Here is a 27,949-nt window from a genome sequence, read left to right as displayed (position 1 = left end):
CCTAATGTGGCTATACACCCTTGAAATGGTCATCAATGAGCACTGAAACAAAATGGGGTTTCAAATGAAACTTTTTGCGTCCAATTTGGTTCAGCCGATAAAACTGAGCTGCAACATTGGTTAAGAAAAAAAGTTGTCTTTCATTGATCTTTTTTGTAAAATTGATTTTTCTCACTTGTTTTAGTAGTAATTGTAACTATTTGAGTATTATTTCAGCTCGTAAATCAGTGTGTAAATTAATATGTTTAGTGTAATACATAACGTTTTCATGTACTGAGAATATGTTCCTTTCCCATGCTTGAAAATGGAAACGAAAACGCGGTTCAGTAAAAGATGAATTCTTATGCAATTTAATAAGCGATTCGATGAGAAGTACTGGAGAGAAGAACCTACAGATATAGATTGTACGTGTCATTTAAAAAAAACCTTTAATATTTAATTGAAATATACCATTAAAAATTCAATTTGTTTTCATTAGTATATTTGATCAATTTCACCCCGGTGATTAATTGGTCCCCGAATTACGGTACTATACATGTATGGTATGCCTAAAATCATACATTGAATTCAGAAGAATGAAAAAAAGAGGTTTATTCATTATTATTCGGGCATTTCGCTGATATCACGCCATTGCATATCTTCCCTATTGTCTCTTCAACAAAACTTCTCACGAACCAAAATACCTTAACGTAAAAATCGATGAAATTATGACTGAAACTAACCAAGAGTGTAATGTTTACATTGATTAAATTTCATCACATTTTGTCAAGCGGTTATCGACAAGACCTCCAAGAGCATATCCGCTGAAAACCATGTGTCTTACTGGTCTCCACGTCTATAAACACCTCAACACGGAAAGACAAACAAGACACGGTGGCCAAAATCCGCGCCAAGCAACTATACCGAGGTGCGTCGTGATGGACGCAATATCAGTGGTACCTACGGAATAACGCGGCGACGGAGGGATATCTTTATCGAACACGGAAATTATTTGTTACGGATACCTGAAAAAGTAATCGAGAGAACTCCTCTAAAACCTATTCGACCGGTGATATATTCCGTTAATCATCTAGTGTGTTCTGTATCGAACTGAATTCTAATCGCGACGGTGGGAAGGAATTGACTAATTGAAGAGCTGAAGAATTGATTATTCACTATGTCATCTACTTTAATAATTTTATTCTAAACAGATCTACTTCGCAATGATCTAATGTTCTTTGAGATTACAAAAGATAATAAAATTTTGCAATTTCAATTGCTTATGGTCTGTTCATCAAAACAAGCTATATAAATTGAATCTACCTGTTGCTTTTAGTACACGGCATCCCGTTAAAAGTTGGGGTGTCCTGAAACGACCTCCAAAAGATGGTAATAAACCGAACTCCAGTTTTTAATTCATAATTTTTCGAATAGGTTCGCTCTGGTGCTTGTCATCGATGGCTCGCACACGCGTGGCTCATCGGGTGGCGCTATGGGATTTCATGCCATTTCCGGTCTTTTAGAGCCGTTTTTGACGTACCGGAAGTCACCATCTTCGATTCTAAAATAGCACCGGAATATGATATTTCACCTTTCACCTTATACCCAAATCATATAGGTTTTCCATGATATTTTTGATCATTTAGAGCAAACTGAAAGTCTAAAAAAATATTATATTCTATATTCTGGAATTTACGTTCATCTATTGTTGAAAAATTAGAGATTTTTCATGTTTTGAAACGGAACTAAAAATACAACATTAATGTTAAACAGTCTTAACCAGGAAGAAGTCAGGTGTTGTCACGTCACAAAAGTATTTGACTGGCAACAAGCGAATCTAACTATAAATTATTCTCCAGCGCATGATTTTTTAAGGTATTTTTTTCAATTTTACTATAACACCATTTACTTTTTGGGAAATCGTGAGATTCATACATGAAACCGCGAAAAAACGTGTTTTTAGTGAGTGAAAAACAACTTCTTGAGACAGTTCATACTTCGCTTTTGGCCCGATTTTGGCGCTCGTGGCCCGATTTTAACCAAAATTTTAGGCTTGCTGAACCTCATTGTTTGCTGAGAAAAACCCAAGTATAGAAATGCCTGAACTTGAGTTCTTCTAACAAACTAAAAAAATACTCTACTTTTGTGAAGTGATCACGCTTTATAAATGAGGGGCTTAGAATGCAAGGGGTGTAAGTGACTTGATCGATTTCTCTTCATCAACTTTTTATTTAGTTAATAACTCGACTGCAAAAACGTTCCAAATTAAGTTTGCTATAGAATCCGATAGATGAGGTTCTGAACTATCTTCCACATTGTCAAATACAGCTGGGAATGTATTTGCTGCGAAGTTATGACCAAAAGAGAGAGTCGATGTAGAGAAATCGATCAAATCACTTACACCCCTTTCATTCTAAGCCCCTCAAATATCTATTTTCCAAATGCATAAACATAAACATAAAAATAGCGGAAACTTAAAATATTTTGAATATAATTATGTAGTTTTTTAAAGACGCCTTTCTCAAGAATTCACATCTATATTGGTGCATAGCCCCAAGAAATGGTCACATGTGTTTAAACCGGCGAAGAACCTTCCTTGCCTCTAGTAGCCACGTAGTTTCAAAACAACGAAGCCAAGAAACAATGGTCAAACGTTAGCTGTTTGAACACTTTTTTTAGTGGAAGAAGGACTGACCTGTGACCAACGCACAGCTTTTGGTGTTCTTAGTCAAAACAGAGTCTTGATATGTTCAATAAGAACTATAAACTGATGTAAGCGGAAACGAAAGAAGCAAAGTAGGCGTTTTTCGGCAAATCAATATCACCCCAAGAAATAGAAGCATATATTTTTCGAAAAATCTAAGGATCTTTGAAGCCGCTTTTGACTTTTTTTTAATTTAGTTTTTTGTGAGTATACCATCCATACCGGCTTCTCAATTCAAACGTTTCACCTGTGCAATCCAGCATAGATATTTTTTTGCTCCCGAATGAAGGGATTATTCATTGAATTTTCAGCATCCTTGTTATTAGCTCGCGACATTAATGTTCACCAACTGCATCGCAATCGACAGACTCGACGCAAAGCCAAATCACGGCGAAGAGTAATTTTCTAATCAAACCAGCAGTACGCTGTGTATGTTAAGATTTTTCCTGCGGATGCACATGTCTACTCCCGGATCCATCCGGCGACAGCGACTTCGGTAGAATGGGTACCAATACCGGGAACGAAAGGCACCGTTCCGATGATGATGGGTTTCTATACTGGGTTTGGATGACCGGCGCGAAAGTAGTGACCGTAATGCTGATCTTAGGTATTCAAATGATATTTTGCTTCGGACCGAGTTTTGATCATTTTGAGTTGCAGGATGCATCAAAGCGATTCTCGGCTGTTACTATCCGGCAATTGGGCGATGGAGATACGATTACCTACAACCGACGCAGCCGTACCGTGAATCTTCAATGTTAGTGCTTCACAAAAATCGATCCTAGAGATCCACGACCTTTTTTTTTTTTTTTGAATTTTCATTCCAGCTATCGAACATTTCTGATAAATATACTATTCTTCCTCGTGTATCCTTGCGTGTTCTGCTGTCGTTCTTTTGAAAGCAGAAACGAGGATTATGACGGCCAGGATGATCTACATCTACAGCAACAGGGACTGCTCCAGGGTGCGTCAGTTGTCCAGCAACATGTGAACCAACAGATGACTAGCGAAGAGGATGAGACCCAGGATGAAGATGAACTGAGGAACGACGGAAGAAAGGGTGTATGCCGCAGCAGATCCTATATATACGCAACGGATATTGGTGGTAATAATATGCAAGAATACTTCGAGGAGCTCGAATCAACTGAAGCGGGCGAATTACCGTACAACAATACCGAAGATGAAGATATCGATGCAAACTTCGCGCTGAGCACCATGAACGAGTGCCGAAGGTCACTGGTAACTTGTCAAGAATACTCTCGGAGAACATAATTAGATCATGGTGTATTCAAGTTTCCGCTTCGCTACGCAGATCGACACGACGGACACTAATCTTTGGAGAAGTGGGGGAAAACCAGTAGAAGAGGAACAGCAGCAGCAGCAGCAACAGCAGGACACCAATCTCGCGGACCGTCTTGTGAGGGAGCTGCTGGAGGCAAAAATTGTCTACCGGCGGATGGAGTCTGTATGTGGACGAGTGGCAATCGGAGAAGGACTACCGTATTCTATTCAGGGATACTTTATAGCGATCGACGAGCGGAGCTATCAATTTTTCACTCACTATGTTTTGGGACAATTTTGGAGTATCGAAAGAGACGCCGAGGTGGGTAGATTCTGTTCCACGCTGAGAACGTTTTGATGTTCTTGTGAGTGTTCATTTCCAGGGGAATCTGATTACAGTAGGAATTACCCCAAGACCTTTGTTAGCTAGAAGTTTTCTCAAGAACTATCTTTCCAAGAAGGATGTTTTGCAGCAAAATGACCTATCGGTGAAAGTTCCCAATGACGCACCCTGTATAAATATTGAATATCAATTTTAGAGTTCTTTTCCGTTGAGAACGTGTTGAAAATTTATTTATTGTGTAGTTTCAGTCAGGAATGTAGGGGAACCGCGGTTAAGAGGGACAGTGGGGGTATGATGGACAGATGGTTGATTCGTATAGTTGCATTATGAATTTTAAATTTCTGTTGATGGGAACCCCTTCTACTTGCCTTTCTAGAATATTTTCTAGAATTTGTTACTGGACGCACAAACACTGAGAGAGAGCGAAATTATTCCTCTCGCTAGCGATAAACTTCTACGCTTCGTATATTATTGGCCTGTCCATATTCCCCCCACTACATGTCCGTTATACCCGCATCGATAAAAATGTTCTACTTTTCGGCTTGTTTTAATTTCAGTAAAAAACATGAAAAAACACATTTTTATAAAATATTTAGCCAATTATTTCGAAAACCAGTATATTGAACTGTAAGAAACTGCTTTTAAGTGTCGGAAAACATGAGTTTCCAAAGAAACAATTGAAGCTTTCCTTAACATGTCCGTCTTACCCCCATCTTATAAATAACATAAATTTCTGCATTCCTCGAGAACTAATCAAGCAAACGAAACCAAATTAGGTATATGGGATGTTTTAGGGCGCGATAAATGTTTTCACGGTGGTCAGACACTCCACACCCTCTCTAAGGGGGAGCTGCCATACAAATGAAAGACAAATTTCTGCATGACTCGAAAACTAGCCAAGAAAATACCAAATTTGGCATGTGAAGATTTTAAGGGGCACGAAACGTTTCTATGGTGAATAGACACTCTTCCAACCTTTCTAAGAGCTGAAGAGGGGGGGGGGGGGTTCTGTCTTTACTATATAATATTTTTTGTATCAAACATTGAGTAATGGAAAAACATGTTATTTGCAAGTGGTTGAAAAATCTTTAACGAGAATTGTGTCTGAAAATAATCTGATATTATAATGATGAGTTTTGGTAGAAGTATTAAGAATTTTTTTAGTAAAAGGTAAATTCAACAGGGTCTATTAGAAGATCAATCAATGAACAGTTCTGCGATTGTCCCATGAACTTGCGCTTAGGAAGAAAACGTAAATGTTTGAAGATATTGGGCCTTATTCCCGTATCCATTTACACTTACGTTTCCACTACGCTTACATCTCACTTCACTTTTTTGCGTTTCCACCGATCGTGAAGTGTAAAAATGAACTTCGTGTAGAATGTGGAGTGGATACCAAAATGACCTTGTGTTCATTTCCGATGTCGTTCCTAATGGCGCGTTTACATTTGGGAGATCTATAGCTATAGATGGATTTATTCACACGAAAATAGATGTAAACGGGTGAGAATATATATGATACACTTCTTCGAGGTATATATAACCACTATAAATAGAATAAATTCAGGCATATGTAAGCGCTGGTGAATTTCTCTTTGGTGAGAAATCACTAAAGTTGGATGCAGTTCTACTTTAGGTGAATAAATTCACCGAAAATATGAATATATTCAGTATATAAGTTCGCGTTAGTGTAAACGGTTGATGCGATTTCTATAAATCTCATCCTATTTTTTCACATGAATATATCACTAGTTTATACCCACCATAATAGAAACGTCAGTTGTATTTTGTTTTGTCTATCCTCGAGTTGTGTCGATACACCCAGAAAATGGATTACTTAAAAAAAGCTTCCAAATCTTTTGTAATTCAAACAGTAGAATGTACATATTTTCTGTAAATATTACCAATCGTTTGTAAAATGAATGTCAGATGCAATACACATCCCTACCAACGATTGATTCATTTTACTTCGCGGTGTTAGTAACTTTTACGATTGTCATTACTGGCAACCGCGAAGAAAATAAATTTATTAGCCTAATTACCGAGTTGTTAATTGAGTTGCAAGGCACTACTTTCCGATATTGATTTCATCACAGAAGAAGGTCGTATTAACTCAGATTCGGGATAGGTAAGTAATATTCGTGAAAATCAATTCAATTTATGTTCTTTAATTGATATTTATACATGTTGGATAGCAATGATTTGTGCTCGTCTGCTGCGGGAGAACTTCAATAGTAAGGAATCTGGGTACTTCGATACACAAAAACGAGCCCTGTCGAGTCCTAGTTCTACCTGTTGGATTCGGTCAAGGACAACTACATAAACGTTTTGCAGACGATTGTGATCGGTGGTTCAATCAATTAGATGTTTTCCGGATTCGTCACGACGCAGGTTCCGTATCCTGCGCGTCAAGTCAATGTTGCAACGGGGCATAAAGCTAGCTTCACTTAATGCCATCTGGGTTTTGTCAGTTTCATGATATCTCCCGAATGTGTTTGGCTGAGAAGTAATAACACCTGGACCTGGGAGAGGGTAATGGTGAGAATTGAGTAGTCTGTCGTAGCTATTCATAGTAATAACTGTGTATTTTTTCCTAATTTGTAGCCATGGATCAGACCCAATCGAACAGGATCAGATGTCAATAGTTTAGATAGTTCAATAAATAATTTAGATAGTCCAATAAATATTTTAAATAGTTCAGATAGTTCAATAAATGAATAAAGATGCATACAAAAGCTCAATAAATTCATAACAATATGTGCATAAAGGTAGGGTTAATATAACATGTTGTATATGTTAAACGAACGTTGAATCGCTTATACTGGGTTATACTGGCCGATTTGACATCATATCGTGTAATATGTACGAAGAATTCGTATTGCAAACATTTATTAAATATTGGTAATATTTGCCAAATGCACTTGCCAAAGTTTTCATTTTATACGAACTTATGCGAGCTCACCTATCTGTTGAGTTTGTGAAAAGTATAACAATAATATTTTCCACTAGAAATCAAGTTGGATCACGTAACATAACGTATAATGTGTCTAAAAAATTTCAAATAAGAACATTTGTTAATGAAGGGGGGTCAATTCTTAGACCTCGTCGACCCCCAAAATCAATTTTCGTTCATGTCGACCCCTGAGAAACCACTTTGAGAACCCCTGATATAGAGGATCGTCCCTGAGCCCCTATTTGATTCAGCACTCTTCTCGTGATTTGTGCCGATCTCGTCGTATCAATGCTCTTATTTAGAGCCACTAATGCTGACTGCCATTCGTGTTATGTTCGCATGACAGAGAGATGTCTCCAATTATTTCGAAAAGATTAAATGATGATAGACTGTCTTATTTTATTCTCAGTCATTCTATCCTCATCAAGCGCAAATTACGAAAGTAATTTGCTGCAATGTCTCCCTTCGCCTTGTGGCTGTGTACATCATGGCTTCCTCTCAGTGTTGATTGCAGCATTATTTATAGCTGTGTACGGTTGTATGATTTCATGTGTGGAAATGTTATCTATCTCGACCGCCTCTGCTGCACTCATAGCTTCGCTGGTAGACGAGCCGAGGATATGTGTCTCCAGCACGCGCACCGGGCTGGCGTTTGGCGGATTTAGTTATGCCTCATTTTGCTTCCATTCCGTTTGCGCGAACGTTCGCGGATTGCGGCACGTCTTCCCACACTTTCCACGGGAACATCATCTCACTTACCGTCTCCGTCGGGTTGCATCTGCTGCAGCATCTCAGGCAGAATGGCGGAATGGCGGAACAATTATTAAACAGAGTGTGGGAGCGAAAGATTCCCCGACCACCACAACGAGACGGAGCGCACTAATTTATTAGGCGATAAGTTCCAACTTCCAAGACCCGTTCGGATTCTGGTGGTGGTGTAGGAATCATTGAACGTAAACAGCAATGCCGCCATCTAAAAATATTTGTCAAACATTGTTTGTGTTGCCGTTTCGATGCGCCGAGTGGGGCGCCTTGTGCTGAGTGCACCACGCAATTCGTCAGTACAATTTTCAGCTTCGGAAACAAAAACCAAAATGGTAAAAATGAAGACAGAGAGAATCACTCTCTATCTCTTTATTTGTTCCACTTTGGTTTTAGTAACAGTGAAATTTGAAAATATCCAGTGACTACTTCGTAATAATGAGTGAATACAAAATATAACGAATGAAAACAAAGTAACTTGTTCTGAGGTAGGCCTACGTCTTTGATTTTTTATCGAAGGGTCATTCAACGAAATTGAAAATGAGGCATGTAACGAAAATTATTGAGTGAATTCATACGTATAGTACGCAAAATCAAATGTATATATTATATACTATTAGACGGGAAATTTCTCCAGCATTTTTTTGTTTTGTTGCTTAACCGTTTGAATAATTTCTGCTTCAAAAACGAATTCCATCATAAAAATAGACTTAGACCATCAATTTGTGGTGAGATAGCCATGACCCATTCCAGCGTGACGTGACAACTGTTTGACTCACTAAAAACAGGTTTTTGCTCGCTTTCATGTATAAATCACACGATTTCCAAATGGTGAACAATTTTAAAGTGAAATTGTGGAAATTCCCTACAAGAATCTTCAGTTGGAGAATATTTTACAGTTCAATTCGCTTGTTGCCAGCCCATTACTTTTGTGACGTGACAACACCTGTCTTTTCGCGGGTTCCGACTTTTGAACATTAACGTTGTATTTTCAGTTCCGTTTCAAAACATACAAATAAACCTCATTCTATGATTTGTCAATGAAAGATGAACATAGATTCCTGTACACTCAGTCTTTCAAAAAACTCGCAAGAACATGCATTTTGACGGCATGCATTTTGTGACGTGACAACGCGCTCTGTGCGAATAAACAGTCTCCACGAAGCGTTGTCATGTCACACAATCAATAAGTTCTTTCAAAAACAGAGAATAAATATATTTGACCTGTGTGCAAAATGAGCTGTATGTTCTTTTCGATTGTGAAACATTGCGAAACAAGGCAATTTTAATTGTTTATGGTATGTTCATCAAAATAAGCTATATAAATTGAATCTTCCTGTTACCTGTAATACACGGTATGTCTTTATTTGGGAAAAGTCGGGGTGGTCCCAAACCGATCTCCAGTTTTTATATCGTGATTGTTTAACACGTTCACTCTGGCGCTTGCCATCAATGGCTAGCACAATCCTGGTTCATCGAGTGGCGCTCACTACAGAGGGAACACATTTGATTTTGCTATAGAAACTTTTGATAAACTCTTTTTATGCATCCGCGCACATACCTGTGCAAGGACGTTTATGTTTGCGTGTTGAAGATGACTTTGATTTTGACGTTGACTTTGATCGCTGATCGTAGATGCTTGCGTGTGCATTTCTATGTGCACTATCTTTGTATAACTCCACACACGTCGCTGTAGGGCTAAGTTCTTTCCACTCAAACATAATCTCCCTCTCACTGAAATCCTATCTCTCACTATCAAACATTATTCTTTTTTTTATTCCTCTTCGCGCACCCATGGATTTATGCCAACATTACCATTCACGATCGTATTGTGGGATTTCATGCCATTCCCGGTCTTTTATATTCGTTTTTAACGAACCGGAAGTCACCATCCTCGATTCCGAAATGGTATCGGAATACGATATTCAACTTCCGCTGGTAAGCCCACATCGTAGGGGGCTTCCATATTTTTTTACCATTCAATACTACCATCAGCTTCCATGAAGCAAGATATCCATGGAATATCAGATTATCTTCGATCGAGGATCGTTCCAACGATCTTTGATGCAAATTATGGGGATATCAATTGTGACAATATGTACTTTACTGATGGATCCTCTATGAATGAGTCCACAAGATTTGGAGTGTTCAACGAATTTTTTAGCACCTCCCACAGTCTTCAATATCCTTACTCAGTGTATATTGCTGAATTGGCAGCGATTCACTGGGCGCTGGACAGCGTCGCCTCACGACCTGTTGAACACTATTACATTGTAATGGATAGTCTTAGCTCTGTCGAAGCTATCCGTTCAGTGAGGCCGAAAAAGCACCCGCCGTACTTCCTTGAGAGAATACGAGAAATTTTGAGTCCTTTATCCAGACGCTGTTATGTCATTACCTTTGTCTGGGTCCCTTCACATTGCTCAATTCCGGGTAATGAGAGGGCTGACTCATTGGCAAAGGTAGGTGCAATTGAAGGCGACATTTATCAGCGTCAAATCGCCTTCAATGAATTTTATTCTTTAGTCCGCAAAAATACCATCGCTAACTGGCAACGCAAGTGGAATGAAGATGAATTGGGCCGGTGGTTTCACTCGATTATCCCTAAGGTTAGCCTCAAACCGTGGTTCAAAAGTCTGGACTTGAGTCGGGACTTTATTCGTACCTTCTCCCGACTCATGTCCAATCACTGTTCGTTAGATGCACTACTCTTCCGCTTTAATCTAGCCAGCAGCAATCTCTGCGTTTGTGGCAAAGGTTATCACGACATTGAACACGTTGTTTGGTCGTGCGAGTTGTATCTTGTCGCCAGATCGAATTTAGAAAGCTCCCTTCGGGCCCGAGGAAGACAGCCCAATGTGCCGGTGAGAGATGTGTTGGCTCGGTTAGACCTTGATTACATGTCCCAAATATATGTTTTCCTTAAAGCTATCGATCATCGTGTGTGATTGTCCTTATACCCTTATCCCCTCCTTTTCTTCCTTCGCGAGCAATCGGTTCTCTTCTTACTAACAATAGAATAAGTTGAAATGTAAATACATAGTAGTTATAAGATAGGTTTAAGAGTTGAGTGTGATGAGTGTGAGTGAGAGTGTGAGTGTGAACATTGTCAATCCTTATATCCCATCCTATTCCTGAAAAAAATATGTCACCCTTCTAAACTCGAGTCTACCGCGAGTAATCGGTTTTTTACCTTATTAACAATAGAATTAAGGAAAATTGTTCATAGATATATAGATATAGTGAATATGTTTAGTTAAGAATTCGGCTCCTTTAAACTTATGTAATTGAGCCTGTAAAAATAAACGAATTAATAAAAAAAACTACTATCAGCAAACCGGACGATTATATCATATGTTATGGAATCTACGTTTATATTTTGTTGATAAAACATAGGAGAAAAATTATTTGTATGTTTTGAAACGGAACTGTAATTAATTAATCATTTATGTTCAACAGTCCGAAACAGCAAAAAGTCAGGTGTTGCCACGTCACATAAGTATTAGACCGACAACAAGCCAATCTAACCATAAAATATTCTCCAACTGATGATTCTTGTTGGAAAATTTCTTAATTTTACTATAACATCGTTTAATTGTGTGCTTTATTCATGAAAACGCAAAAAAAAGTGTTTGTAGTGAGTCAAAATGTTGTTACGTCACACTGGAATAAATCGTATACTTTTCGTGACGTGACAACAACTTCTGGAGACAGTTGATACTCCTCTATTTGTGGACCGATCTCAACCAAATTTTGTGGGTTGTTGACCTTTATTGTTCGCTCAGAGAAACCCCAGTATTAAAATGTTTGAACCTATGTTCATCTGATAAACTAAAAAATGCTCTATTTTTGTGACGTGACAACGCTTCAAAACATCTGTTTTTCAAATGCTTGTTTCTCATAAATTACAGAATGAAACGTAGGTGTACCCACGGCACTTCAAACAAGCATTTAATCATCCATTCAATAGTATATAGATATTGAAGTTTGGTTAAGCATGTGCAGAGATATCTCATGAAACATAAAAATAGTGAAAACCTAAAATATTTTAAATATACTTATGTAGTTTTTTATACTCGCCTCTCCAACCTTTGAGGTGCTTAAAAATCAAATTTGTTACAAAAAAAAATGATATAACTTGTGCTTATTCAATTAACGTTTTCAATTTTCTCCTAAAACTAGGTTTGAAATTTGGTTCTCTGGTGTATGGAATGGGTCCCATATATATATTTTTGGGAAATTCACGAAAAAAATCAACTTTTACTTAAGGTATTCGTCTTTACCACCCTTCCTCTACTATTTAAAAAAAAAGATGCTGCAAAAACCCTTGATGCGCTTGTAGGAATTTCTCCCACTGTATAACCAGGGTTGCCAATAATATTTTTCAAGAAACTTGCTCTTAAAAAACTGGATCCTGTAAGAAGATCGGCTTTGATTTATCTACTACATGGACTGAAAAGCCCGGGTTTTTTCAACAGATGGCACCACTAAAATGAACAAGATTCATTCCGAAAGGTTAATCTGTCACTAGCTCATATGTGAAGTTTCATGACGTTTATTTGTTCACAAACTACAGTTGTTCAATGTTATTCGAAATGTTATTTTCGAAACAATTTCTAGGCCCTTATTGTTGAACACGATTAGGCGCTTTGGATTTACGAGTGCTGCATATAAATGGTTTGAAAGCTATTTAAAAGACAGAACTCAACGGACTATTTTTAATGATTCAATTCCCCTAGGGAATAATCTTGGAGTACCTCAGGGAAGTGTATTAGGGCCCCTTTTATTTATTATGTATATCAATGACATGCGAAGAGTTTTACGATTTTGTGATATCAATCTTTTTGCAGATGATACTGTGTTATTCATTGCAGCTAATGATTTAGATCAGGTCGCTTTACATTTGAATGGAGATTTACATTCTTTAAATAGATGGTTGAAGTGTGAGCAATTGAAATTGAACATAAGTGAAACTGAATATATGTTAATCTCGCGAAATCGTTTAAATGAAAACGTCTCCATCGTTATTGATAATGAGACTATTGATCGAGTTCGGGACACTAAATATCTTGGCGTGGTTATTGATGACAAACTCAAGTTTAACACTCACATTGATAAGTGTAAAATTTCCAGAAAGTATGGAATCTTATGTCGATTGAAAAACGATGTAACTATTTGCAGCAAAATACAGCTATACAAATCGATCAACTCTCCTCATTTAGACTTTTGCTCTTCCATTTTATGTTTAGCCAATGACACACAAATATCGAGATTACAGCGCTTGCAAACGAAGTTTTATACGAACGGATAATTTAATGTGAACATTTTTTTTTGCAGTTTGTTTTCAATATTTTCAATGAATATGACAAATTTTTTTTTTTGAACGGATTATATTATGTAGACTATTTAAATTTTTTAAAATATCTTTTTTTAAATTTGTATTGATCTCTACTACGTCTGTCATGATCTTTGTAATGATGGACTATTTTAATTTTTATTTTGTCGTTCTTATAGTTGTATTAGTTAAAAAAAAAGTAGCCTACAAAAGTTTGAGCGTCGCGCGCTAGACACAGATATAAAGGATATTAAATTGAAAGTGTTTTAAGTACCGGTCTAGGAATTTTTAGTAAAGGAAATTTTCTCGATTTCTCTGAATGAGGGGGACTTGTGCTCTGGTGGACCACTTGGCTGCAAGGGCCTTGTCGGGACCGTATCGGCTCTGTGGTGGACATGACTGAGTATTGGCTTATCTTTTGACATTGCAATTGTTTGAACTTATATCTGTAAATGAAATCAGTTCGTTTTTAATGTTTGCTAAACTGATTTCAATGTTGAGAAAAAATAAATAAATTATCTTTTAGATAACTCGTCTTGCTCAAACCTCTGTAGGTGAAGGAGGCGGGACCATCATCATCATTTAACTTGTGCTCCTTCGAGAACAAAAGTTTATCGGTGATTTTATGAATTTAAAATGGGCCGAACAAGCACCGCAGATGCACCTCGCTCTGGAAGGCCAAAAAAGGCTACGAATCCAGAAGTTGTAAAACAAGAGCAACGTGAAGTTCCGCGCAGTCTTCTAAAAAACACTTACACATGTCCACGCGATGTGAAAATTCCATGTTTTTGTTTGAAATCGAATATGATTCTCGCTAGTGTTGAGTGTCTATCCCCAACACGAACAATGATACACAAACATAGACATGTGAAAACAAACACGATGTTTATAATTCAAGAACATCATGTACAAACATATCACCCGATGTCGCAATATTCATTGTTTTCGTTTCGTTTCTTTTCATACACGGAAAGAAATTATTCATCCCAAAACATTTCTTCGTAGAATACTTTTTCACAGAAACGAACTTGAAATTTAGTTCGCGTTTCAAAAATTGCACGAACTAAGAGGCTATAAGTTCATGCACCAAAATATATATTTTTATTAAGGCTCATATGGCGTCAGCCTAACGAGGCCGGGAGTTCAATATTTTGACAATGTTTGCTTACAACTATGTTAGTAATATGTAACCGATTACTCGCGGTTGGCTCGAGGTTAGTATTACAAGTGTTCTCATAATTGGGATGTTGCAGTCTTCAGTGCTCTGTACGTGTGCCCGACATGGGATACTTCCTATTGGGATGCAGCTGACCGTTAATCAGCAACGACCCCCTAGTCTGCACCCCATATCTAGCGTGGTGCGTCTTTTTCGACTCGAGGAATCCAGGATAGAATAATCACTAGCCGGCGCAATCATCAGCTCGTGTAGAGTTGTCATGAGCGGTACAACCTTTGGCTCTTGTTGAATCATCAGTGGACTGCACAACCTTCGGCCCGTGTATCTGTAAAGAGTGTGTTGCCGCGACTAAGTAAAAGTTTATAGATCGTTCATGCACATTTTGCAAGTCTGATTAAATAATCCTTGGTTTCGTTCAAAGAAAACATTCTCTGAATAGAAAGAAGCTTTCTATTTTTTTTTGCGTGCATGTTGGCAATTAAAGTCTGGGGAGCCGACTGCATAGCGGGCGACGTCGTACAAATGCTGACCAAAAAAATAAATACCCAAAAATTAGTTTTAGATGCAACCTTCAGCGGCACACAGCAGAACCAGCAGAGAAATTTCAGCGGCTAAAACACACCATTAATTTCTCGATGTTATCACAAACTGAATGAAGGAAAAAACTAAAAGCTACACTTACACTGCACTACATATGCTACATATGTGTGCATGCGATTGCATCATCCTTTCTTCTCCGCTCGTTTTATAGCTCGGGTCGCGATCGTCGCGAACAAGCAGTATTGGCCATTTGTATTCAAAGATCCAGCCAAAATTGTTGCTCCCGTGGTCGAGTGGTTAGCGGCACGCCTAACATGTCACTGCTGAATAATTCAATTTTAGTACTTGTTCAAATAGCTAATAATAGCGAATGTTACATGAATTCAATATATAAATTGATGCGTGCACTAAATAATGATATCAAATGTGAAAAACTCTCATATCAATCGATGTTTATTTTGTTCAGAACAGAAAAAGAGGTTTATTTTATTTGTCCAATATTTTCGATGAAGCACCCATTGTCATGAAAGGAAAGCATTTTTTCCATGTCAACATACCAACACACCACGCGTTGAGTGGTGGTGGTGTGGTGTCCGATTCGCTTCTTCTACTCTACGCACTGCCGGTGCTTGGGGTGAAAATGCAAGAGAAACTGTACGCCATGTTCGAACATCATGTGAAACATTGGGATTAAACATCGTATGTCCAAACATACCACGAATACAAACATGTCACATTTTCTAACATAATAGGTACGAAAAAATCATGTTTGTACTCAAACACAAACCTGTGAACAGCAGCGTGGACATGTTTATTCCGGACGCAGTGTTTTTTTGACGTGGGACTACGTCTAACCGGAATATATGGAGGGTAAAATGAAAACCTAAACACAGAACATGCAGGAAAAAATGAAAGATTTCGAATGCTTATAGCTCGAACATTTCGTACTGGATAGGAGAGATGTTTGCATCACTTGATAGGGAATATTTCTACGCATCTATCGCAACTAACAAAATGTTGTTTTTCATTAGATAAACAATTGAATAACTGTAAAATATTAGGCGTTATCTAAACGCCCTAACTGCATCGTTTTGATTGGCCCGATTTACGGTTTCCCTAACACAGCCATCAAAACCAAGCAGCCTTGGGGAAATCGGCATTGCAAATACTTGAAAGTAGGGGGACTTTTGTTCTCATCGAAAAATGTTCCCTAACACAGACTTTAAAACCAAGCAGTGAAATCGGCATTGCAAACACACGAAAGAGCCTAGAGGCGAGTGAACTGAAAAGTTTAAACCCTCTTGAAGCCAAAAAGAAGAAAAAGAACACACGAAAGTAGGGGGAGCTTTTGTTCCTACCGAAATGTGTTCCCTAATAGAGATTTCTAAACCAAGGTGCCTGGAGAAATCGGTATTTCAAATTCATGTAAGTCGGGGGTATTTTTGTTCCGACTGGAATGTGTTTCCCTAACACAGACTTCAAATCCATGAAGCGTGGGGAAATCGGCATTGCGAATTCATACAAATCGGGGGTATTTTTGTTCCGATTGAAATGTGTTTCCCTAACACAGACTTCAAAACCGAGGTTTCTGGGGAAATCGGCTCTGCAAATAAATGCAAACTGCGAGTACTTTTGTCCTCGCTTGCCTTTGTGCAGAGTGGAATATGTCTGTCCTAACATGATCTTCTAAACTTAGGAACTTGGGAAAATCGTGCAGCGACTAGAAGCGAATGTACACTTTTGGGATGTAAACTTTCTTTTTTTTTTGTCTTTATTGGAAAGATTTTCAGCCTTAGGCTGGTTCATCAAACGTTTGATAATTCTTCCGTACATATATTTTGTTCTAGTCATCATACCAAACGTAAAAGGTCCGTCATTAAATTTACTTGTAACGAAGAAAAATCAATCACAATAAATGAATTGACTTTACACGGCATTTGTTCATTTTTTTCACTCACAGAGCAAATATATTGAACTCAATTGAATTTGGAAACTGTTTCATTCAATCAAGAATTTAATCAATACAAACGAATGATTGCTAAGATAAGGTAGTTCCACGTGAACCTTGCGGTTATATCATAGATATAACCCACTCATTTTTTGAAACATGGAAGACTGGTTCCGCGAGTTAGCTGAGGTCGTAGGCATTTCAGAAGAACGAGTGGGACACATTTTGCACAAAAATGAAAAAGCTATCCGCACGATGGGTGCCGCGTTTGCTGGCTGTCAACAAAAAACAGCGCCACGTTAATGATTCTACAGACGGTTTGACGTTGTTGAAGTGTAATCGAGTGAACTACTATCAATGTTCTGTGAAATTGGATGAAAAGTGGATCCATTACCACACTTCTGTGCCCAATAGACAGTGTGGCTGATAAGCATATTTCGAAGACTTATAAGTTTCGTACTACAGAAAGGGAATAGAAATGTTGGAAACTCGCTATATCAAGTGTATTGTCCTCGAAGGAAACTATTTTTTTTTTTTTTTTTTTTATCCAAAATATATTTTTTTATTAAGGCTCATATGGCGTCAACCTGACGGAGCCGGGAGTTCAATATTTCGACAATGTTTGCCTTATAACTATGTTAGTAATATGTAACCGATTACTCGCGGTTGGCTCGAGGTTAGTATTACAAGTGTTTTCGTAATTGTGATGTTGCTGTCTCCAATGCTCTGTACCTGTGCCCGACACGGGATACTTCCTTTTGGGATGCAGCTGACCATTAATCAGCAACGCCCCCTAGTCTGTACCCCATATCTAGCGTGGTGCGTCTTCTCGACTCGAGGAATCCAGGATAGAATGGTCACTAGCCGGCGCAAACATCAGCTCGTGTAGAGTTGTCATGAGCGATACAACCTTTGGCTCTTGTTGAATGATCAGTGGACTTCACAACCTTTGGCCCGTGTATCTGTAAAGAGTGTGTGTATGTATTGCCGCGACTAAGTAAAAGTTTATCGATCGGATAGGAGGGATATGAAACAGGGACACAACGAAGGAAACATCATTAAACGTTGACATCGGCGTTTCTGAGGAACAGGTATAGATGAAGCAGAAGATCAGGATCACGGCTACCTAAGATATCCCGGACGGGGATATCCGATTGTCTGCCTTTTGCTCTCAGTGCTCTAGAGAGCTGAGAGCGAGCAGCATGGAATCGGATACACGACCAGACAATATGCTCGATGTCGTGGTAGCCATCGCCACAATCACAAAGATTGTTTGCTGCGAGCCCAATGCGATAGAGATGCGCGTTTAGGTTGTAGTGATTGGACATAAGCCGAGATATCACGCGAATGAAATCACGACCTACATTCAATCCCTTAAACCAAGCTTTCGTCGAAACCTTAGGGATAATCGTGTGTAACCAACGACCGAACTCATCTTCACTCCACATGCGCTGCCAACTAACGAGTGTGTCCTGACGAGGAATGTGAAAAAATTCATTATAGGCAATTTGCCTTTCAAAAAGTGTGCCTTCTGAAGCGCCCACCTTAGCTAGCGAGTCCGCTTTCTCATTCCCCGGAATCGAGCAATGAGAGGGGACCCATGCTAAGGTAATCTTGAATAATTTTTCGACCAAAACACTCAATAGATGTCTTATTCTTGTTAGGAAATAAGATGAGCGTTTATCAACTTTCATTGAACGAATTGCCTCTATTGAGCTGAGACTGTCTGAAAAAATAAAATAATGGTCGATGGGCAGTGTTTCAATGATCCCTAGTGCGTAGTATATCGCACCCAGTTCAGCGACATACACGGAACAAGGATCTTTGAGTTTGAAAGAGGCACTGGAATTTTCATTGAAGATGCCGAAGCCAGTGGACCCGTTTATGAATGAACCGTCAGTAAAGAACATTTTATCAGATCTAACTTTCCCATATTCTGCCGAAAATATCGGCGGAATAGAATCGGAGCGTAGATGATCTGGGATTCCATGGATTTTTTGTCGCATGGACAGATCAAAATTGACAGAGGAATTGCAAAAGTATGGGAAGCAAAACTATGGAAGGAAACTATGTTGAGGAATAAATACAGCTTTGCCCCAAAAAACGATTGTTGATCGTTGATCATCGAACGATAAGACCTTCGACTGAGCCTCAAGCAATATTTGCTTACGTTATCACTCGCCGTCAACCCGACAGCCAGCTAATCCTGCCGGTTCGTCATCGGTTCATAATCGCGACAGTTTGCATTGCTTTTTGTTGTTGTTTGGCTTTCTCACAAGCATAAACACAGCCCAACTTCCCACCGACGATCGCGCGCACGATGCCGGAGCATCCCGGCATCTTGTAACTCCATGTGTACAAAAATATGCTCACACCACGCTCGGGTTTTCACTCATCGCGCCGCCACCGCCCCGCCGCCCTTGCCGCTCGGTGGCAGCCCGCGTCGTCGTCGTCGTCGCCGTCGTCGGTTTTTATGCTAAGTCTCGTGCACTCATTGCCTTAGTACTGCGCCGATCTCTCCGGGCGATCGATCGATTTGAATCTGCCTCTCGTGTGCGTGTATGTGCTTTGATCGCGTCGTCGTCGCGTCACGTCGCCGTAATTGCGTCGCAAAACAAACGATCCCCTGCCCCACCCCTCAACCGGCTTCGAGTGGATGTTTTGAGTCGCGCACGTGCATAACGCGCACCACAATAATAATAGCAGCAGCTGCTGCAGCAATAAGCGCCACCATAACCATTTTAAACACAATTTGCGATCTTCGCCGGCCTTCGTTGACCCGTCGTGTGGGTGTGTCGCTTGTCAAGTGTGAAATTCGGATGATCAGTTCAATAGATAATAATGGATCATTCCAGCAGCGGGCGGCTGTGTTGATCAATTAGTGAGGAGCAGCGGTCCCAGAATCGTCGCGTGGGTGTACCGCTGGCACATTGGAATATTTACACGTGAATATATAAGATATGCGTGTGCGGCTGTATGGGTGAACCAATTCAAAATAATGGGTTCAATGCTTGGTGCATACGCGTGATTGTGCCGAAGGCAGCCTCCATTCGGATGCTGTGAACCGTTTGTTTGTGTATTATTTTACGTTTTCTTTCGATTTGTTTACGGTGAAAGTGAACACCGATGGAAAACAAGCTGCGGCGCGTGTTTTCGGTGAAAGATTTTCCCTGTGCAGCGGGTTATGAGCAGTGATCGAGTGCGGCAATCGGATCACCATTATCGCTCAATTGTGCAATTCCGTTGGTCCGGCAAAAAGAAAGCCAAAGTGAGTGGCATGAAGTGAAAAGTGAAATAATATCTTGGTTTTTATGTTATTGGCAAACGACGAAGAAAATATTGTTTACCTTCGTCACCCGTAGCGAAGTGGAATAGCTGAAAAAAGAGGTAAATCTAAACGGAGTGATATCGTCTGCAGCAAAAAGAAACCCCGAAAGAATATGCACACGATATCCACAACTTAAAATGGTGTTTCCTTGGAAATCTGGTTTCTTGCGAGAGATGTTGTTCCTCCAGTGCTACAACACGATTTTATCCCACGACGAAGATCGGTGGTGCCGGTTGGGCTAATATTGCGGATACATGAAGGTGTACTGGCTGGAATCCCCATGGGTATTGTTCTTGTCGAATCTTAGATTGCGGGGAGGAATGTTCGAAGCTATCGCGAATGGTCACAGCAAAAAAAGGGCACACCATTAAAAGTGATGAAAATGGCACGAATCTTACGAAAGGAAGTAGCAAAAAGATTGTGCAATACGTCTGGAGAAGGAATAAGTGTTACAAGTGCCGGTTGAGCAAAGATGAAGATTTTTTTTGCGACAGTTTCCAACCAACGTCCATTGCGTGCTATCAGCAGCGTTTTGCTCTCTTCGGTCATCGCATGCAATGCATGACTCTACTTACAAACGGGGTCACGGATAAAACAAGAAACTAATGGATTTCTTTTTGCACTCATGCATCGAAAAAACGCATAGGGTCAACGTTTTCTGTTTCGTCTCAGCAAATGATAAAATGTTTTTTTCAATAGTTTTTCAGGATTCAAGATCATTTTCTCGAAACTTATTACCAGTCTTCTGAAAAACACTTACACATGTGCACGCGATTTTAAAATTCCATGTTTCTGTTGTACATGAACTAGCGGCCCAATTCCATGTTTTAATAAGTTTACCGCAAAGTCATTGGAACAGCTTTGCTGTTGCACTCGAACAGACTCTTGCAACTTTTTTTCTGTTATTCAATGTTTCCTTTTTAGTCCAAATGTTTATGTCTCAAACTTCTACTCTTTCTCTGCGATCAATTGTTGCTCTTTCAACTTTGACTTTAACTTTCAACTCTCTACTCTTCATTTCCTACTATCTACTCTATACTTTATTCTCTCTTCTCTTTACTTTCTGGTTTTCATTTCAAACTCTCTACTCTCCACACTCTGTTTTCTACCCTCTACTCTCTACTTTCTACTTTCTTCTCTCTACTCCTCTACTCTCTACTCTCTCTACTCTCTATTTTCTCTACTCTCTCCTCTCTCTACTCACTACTCTCTACCCTCTACTCTCTCTACTCTCTACCCTCTACTCTCTCTATTCTCTTTACTCTCTACTCTCTACTCTCTCTACTCTCTACTCTCTCTACTCTCTACTCTCTCTACTCTCTCTACTCCCTCTACTCTCTCTACTCTCTCTACTCTCTCTACTCCCTCTACTCTCTCTACTCTCTGCTCTCTACTTTCTACTCTAAAAAAAACGCACACACAAACACATACACGCACGTGCACGCACAAACGAACACCTGCACACACGCATACGTGCGCTGTCTCACACACAAGACACATGCAGACGTGCACACTCTGTCACACTAAAAAGCACATCACAGCTGCTGACTGCTCACTCTCTCACACTGTTTTTGTTTACATCAACCAACCAACCAACCAAAACACACTCCCACTCACACTCACACACACACACTCACACACGCACACGCACATAAAAACACATACACGTACATGCCCGTACATGCACGCACAAACAAATACACGCACACACGCAGACGCGCAGGGTCTCATACACGTAACACATGCAAACGCGCACACTCTCTCACACAAAAAAAAACATCGCAGCTGCTCACTGCTCAATCTCTCACTCTGTTTGTGTTTACGTCGAGAATACGACGTAACGACAATTCACGACGACCGCGCTTTTTTAGCGATTTTATTTATAGTAAGATATGCTTTTCGCTAGTATTCATCCCAAACACGCCCAGTGCACAGTGGGGCAACTCGGCACAAAGACTGGCCAAGCAGAAAAAAAGTGTCGTTAAATGCGAAAGAAAATATCCACATAATTTCGAGATGTTTAACACGATCTGGCATCCATTTTTTATTTAGGGCCGTCCATAAAGCACGTTATCCATTTTTTTGGGATTTTATGGCACTCTCTAATACGCAGTATTTTTTACATACTTTTCTATACAATTTTATGTTCTTTGAGCAAAGGCAAACTCACTGGGCGTTGAAAAAGATCACGTAGTTTATGGACGACCTCTCAAATCAAACAATTTCTGCTATAGATACAGGTCGGACTCGATTGTATATAGTCGACCATTTTTTTTCAACAAATATTTTCAAATCCTATACATAATCGAATCTCAAGAAAACAATTTTTTCATTAATGTATGAATGTCAAACATTAATAGAAAAATAGCTTTTTTGAGATTCGATTATGTATTGGATTCGAAAATTATCGTTGAAAGTGAAATTGCGATCATATATAATCGAGTCCGACCTGTATATATATTTTTTTAGATTACAAATTAATGCAATACAGTTAATGAAAAAAAAAACAAATCAAAATAGAATGCTTTAATCTTCTTCTTCATAACTGCCATCAGATTTATAATCACCTTTTCCTTATTCAACAATTTTGTCTTTCAATAGAAATATTACTTCATCTAGAAATTTTTTACAATTACTTTTCTTCTTTTCAAAATAGTGTTTACTATTGGATCTGGATTGTATTTCGATTTTAGAAATATTTTCTTATTCTATCCTACCTTTATTCCTTCTCAATCACACACTTTTTAACCCTTTGCGGTGGTATTAAATTTGGGTATGGGTGCCGTACTGGTCGGAATTATTTTACCTTGAAAAAGCAGTTATACATGCAAGATTATGAAAAATAAACATTTTTCTTTCGTTTTTTTGTGAACTATATATATATATATATATATATATATATATATATATATATATATATGTATTAACTTAACAATGTGATTTTTTTTATATAAAAATTATATTCTATAATTTGTCTTCGTGTGAAACCTTTGGAATCAATTTCCAAGAGTAAATCGTACGAAGTCAGATAAATATATAATTTTATTTTTTACTATCCGTTGAATGTGAGACACTTTTGCCATTGATGCAATAAATGTGTAATTAATGCCAGCTATGTGTATTCGAAATGTTTGGCACTATTCACTTTTAACAAACAAAGATTTTTTTACATGAGATTATACAGATGACCTGAGATATGTATGCAAACAATTATTCTCCTCTTCGAAAACAACTACTTCAACATAATTTAAACAAGTAGTTACTTAAATAATGATTTCTGTGTATCCGAAATGATCAGAACTTTTCATATTAGATGAACAAAGATGTTGTCGCTTGAGACATTTATACGATTATTCAAATACCATAAAACATTTATGCAAACAGTAGTTCTGATACTTATGAACAATCTTTTCCATCACACCAAAATGTTACAATGGCTAAATTCTGCTGTTATGATTTCTATCCCACATTCCTATGCATTCAACCCACTGTGCGTTGGGCACAGTGTGACGCATGATGTGACGCGTTTTGGGTGGCTTAGCACACAAATTGGTATCTTCGAATAGGCCTCCTGCAGTGCCATAACGGCGGAACTTTGGAAACGCAAGTCGGTTTTGAAGTCCTGGGCAATTCCACGAACCAAACGCTTCAAAAGGTTCTTGCGGATTAGCAATTCGGTTGACTTCTGATAGCGACGAATTTCACGCAAAGCGACTGCTCCCGGTCGGTTGAGATGTGGCTTCTTCACACTTCCTGCGGCTGGTGCGCTGCTACGAGCTGCTTTCGTGGTGCCTTACCACCGGTAGATTTACGAGCCTGCTTGGTCCCAATGAAACGAGTCTTCGCTGTGCGAGAGTAGAGGTAGAAATGAACGAAAGCAAAGGAAGCGTCATGTTCTATACCAATCCGTTCGGTTCAACTGCAGAAGAGAAATGGAATTGGCAAAGAAGACCATAATGCATAGGCGTCTGAGTGCGAGCGTCCTCATCTCACATTAGAGATGGGCAAACCGTTCACGAACGGTACGAAAGAACTAGTTCGCCGAAAAGAGTGAACGAACGGTCGTTCTTTTTCAAAGAACGGTAGTTCTTCCCACGAACTGATTCCGAAAGAATGGTTTGCGAGTGAACTGTTTGAGAACGAACTGATTGAGAGTGAACTGTTTGTGAACGGTTCAGAACGAACTGTTTGCGAGTGGACTGTATGGAAAAGAACTGTTTGAGAAAGAACTGATTGAGAGTGAACTGTTTTGGACGAACTGTTTGAGAACGAAGTGATTGCGGGCGAACTGTTTGCGAATGAACGAGGGCAGCTGAACTGATTTGTGCTGGATGGAATGGATAAATATAACGAGAACACTTGTAAGAAAAATAAAACGATATTTTCATTTATGAGCAAAATGCATGTAACACAGGGTTTATTTTGTTAATGTATACTCAATTTTGGTTTAAAAATTAAATTAGATTTTCGTAGTTTTAAAGGCATATGCTATTTATTTTCAATTTAATGTATTCTTCCAAATCCGCGTACTATCCATACACTTCCTGATTTCCGAAAAAAAATCATGGGGAAGCTGGGACCATTCATGAATTAGGTAAACATAAAATCTCATAGTGAGGGCAAGTTGAAAAAAAACTTTTTCGTTGCTTTCAATCCATTGTTTGGCCTAATGCGTGTACGTATTATCGTGATTGTTTGTTTGATTGATTGTTAGTGAAAATCGCTGTTGACTTCTTTTTTCTCTAAATGAAATATGATCTTACATGGAACCTGTGTGTTGTTCAAACGGAAATTTTTAAAAAGCACACATTTTTTTCGCGTAACATTATTACATATGCTTTTGTCGGCCAATAAACATATTTTCATTTTCACGACTTTCAAAGAAGAAGCACCTTTCCCCACTGAATTCCAAAAATATAAACCCCATACGTACACTATCCAATACAACGATATCAATGAATAGCTGTCTATAGATGTTGGGTTCCAACTAACATTCTATGTTGTTCTTAATACCGCTGAACGAAAGAGCGAAAGAACGGTTCAGAAGAACTGATTCACTTAGATGAACGGTTAGTGACTGAACCGTTCATCAAAGTGAACTGTTTTGCCCATCTCTATCTCACATTGCCGCATCAACTGAATGGATTTCCAGAGCGTATGCGAGTTTTATATACGGTTTCAATAATCTTTTTTCTAAGCGATTTTAAAGCTATTGAAACATGTTTTTAATAATTAACAATCATAGAACTCATGGACATTTTGTCTTTCGAATGAAATGATTATCATACCAATCCGTTCAGCCGGAAAAAAACCTTCAAAACCTTGCAGTCCAGCGTCACTCTCTCGTTTCCGAAACTTTCAGCTTGCACCCCGGTACAGAAATGAAAGACGTAGTCCTACGTCAAAAAGACCCAAAAAACACGCTACAACTACATGAAATGTAAAACATATGTTTGTCTCAAGCATGCAGTAAGACGTAGTCCTACGTCAAAAAAAAAATTCAAAATCTCACTATAAATAAAGGCGCCAAAAAAAATCGTGTCCAAAAGCGCGGTGTAAATAAACAGAGAGAATGCAATGAGCAGTGACAAAATGTGCAAGAGAACGGTGCAGTCGTAAACACTGAGAGAAGTTTTTCCTTAATTCTATAGAGCAAGTATTAATTGGTAATAAGCTTTTTAAACATAGTTTCTTTAATGAGCCCCCATAGGAAACATCTGCCACTCTCCCATCGCCGGAACGGTGTTTTTGAAGATAATCGTCGACGATGGTGTGGCTGAGCAATGGAAAGTAACAGTCCCACTATCGGTGATTGGCACGTAGGTAATCGACTAGATCACCGTGCACTATCCGCTACTGTAATGAATTGTTGTCTAAAGTTCAGAGGGGTGATGATTTCAAATCATCAAACTGTCATCAACTGTCAACATAAAAAAATCGAAAATACATCTTCAAATATACTTTAAACAATAACCAAAATACTCGAACACTTCACTTTATTCCCAACATCCGAAAAAAATCACGAAAATCCATTTTTTTTCGACCTTCCTGACAGGGCCCCCCTTAAATTAACAAAAACCTCTAAAGTTTGAAAGTCTGCTTACAATAATCTACTTCAATTTTATAATGTCGTTATTCTAGTATTCCTTTGTCAAGGTTTTCTACTGTCTACTTATTCATGAAAAACCAATGATTTCGGGAAGAATTTACGTGTTTTTTCCCCGCTCCATTGAAGCTGCCAATTTAGATTGGTTGGTGGTGATGATATTACTGCTGTTGTTGCATGAATGCTACCATTGCAAAACCCGCAGTGGTGCACTACCATGTCTGACACATGGTTTGAATCACTTCGATTAGTACGGTCATGATCGGCCATCGTTGCCATTGGTTATAACACTAAATAGAAAAAATCGCTACTCCCCCACGAAGCAATCGATGATCCTGGGGTAAGAACCAGTGAGGGAACTTGTTTCTCGTATTTTGCGGAAACCAGGCGTTTTCGTATCATCCGACAGTTTATGCAGTTTGATTGTTCTCTGCATCGTCATGTTCCGTAAGAGATGAGATAATTTAACCTGCAGCCATTTGATCAGTAAGCTAATCTGCGAAAAATCTCTTAAGCCAAACCGAATTTACCTCAACCAGCTTCGAGACCTATTCCAGTGGCGACGAGAAGCGAACGGTTTTGGCAGCACAACATCTGCCGTATAGACCGCTTGAATGATCCCAGTAAGATTTACCCTTCTGATTCTGCTTTGAGAATGCCAGGAATAGCCGAAATGAATCCTATCTGGTGACCGAACTTGACTACTCTAACTCCACAGTGGCATTCCGAGCACCAACCATATGGTTGAAGTGCTCACTTCAAGAAGGTCGGCTGATAATCGAACCTAAACATGGATTTGTCTGCCTCTATCGGTTCTATTCATCTGTGCCTTAGGCACCGGCTGTGTAAGTCAGAACTTGAAAGCTTTATTGAGTGCATTCTCTGGTGTTTTCGCTGGCTTGAGTGAACTTAGCTTTAGTTGCTCTTAAGTTCATCAGCATATCCTGGCTGGGAATTTTGCGTCCTTCAAATAGCCGAATAATATTTCATTACCGTCGATTCATTGGTCGAACAGCGGACGAACAAAACACAGCACTATTTATCGTACCTTCAATTGATCCTCGGTTCACCTTAGCACTGTTGTTATTGCGAACCTTGTTCTTATTTAACTTACCAGCGTTTCCTGGACCGCTCCCATTTGTCGTGGCTGATATCACACCATCTGTCAGCGTCACAGATTTCTTCTCAAAATAAAATTTATGTAATGCTGCTCAGTGAAATTTGAAACGGTGGCAGATATATATTTTCATCGCGGTTGCCAGGAATGACAATCGTCAAAGTTACCAACACTGTGTAGTAAAATGTATCAATCGTTGGTAGGGATGTATATTGCATCTGACATTCACTTTTCATACAGTTGGTAATATGTACAGACAATATGTACATTTTACTAATGTTTGCATTACCAAATATTTGGTAAATTCTTTTACCAAGGATTTTTCTGGGTTTGGGGTGAAAACTGGTGTACCAATTTGCTAAACCTACCTACGGTC

At 39.0% G+C, this 27,949-nt stretch overlaps 2 protein-coding genes across 2 annotated transcripts in view; both read left to right on the top strand.

The window, feature by feature from the left end:
- Window positions 1–3,164: 3,164 nt before the first annotated feature.
- Window positions 3,165–4,506, top strand: LOC129763655 (uncharacterized). Its single transcript, XM_055762906.1, has 5 exons — window positions 3,165–3,290; window positions 3,344–3,440; window positions 3,511–3,922; window positions 3,996–4,286; window positions 4,348–4,506. The coding sequence occupies exons 1-5, from the start codon at window positions 3,185–3,187 to the stop codon at window positions 4,501–4,503; spliced, it is 1,062 nt and encodes a 353-aa protein (XP_055618881.1). The 5' UTR covers window positions 3,165–3,184; the 3' UTR covers window positions 4,504–4,506.
- Window positions 4,507–19,541: 15,035 nt separating this feature from the next.
- LOC129762793 (uncharacterized) overlaps window positions 19,542–27,949 on the top strand; it is a 366,458-nt gene continuing 358,050 nt past the window's right edge. Inside the window, exon 1 of the mRNA XM_055761333.1 lies at window positions 19,542–20,409. The gene's annotated coding sequence lies outside the window, so the exon portion shown is untranslated. The remainder of the gene's footprint in view (window positions 20,410–27,949) is intronic.

Source organism: Toxorhynchites rutilus, chromosome 1, assembly GCF_029784135.1.
Source record: "Toxorhynchites rutilus septentrionalis strain SRP chromosome 1, ASM2978413v1, whole genome shotgun sequence".
NCBI classification, from domain to species: domain Eukaryota; kingdom Metazoa; phylum Arthropoda; class Insecta; order Diptera; family Culicidae; genus Toxorhynchites; species Toxorhynchites rutilus.
This window is presented reverse-complemented; position numbering and strand designations above follow the sequence as displayed.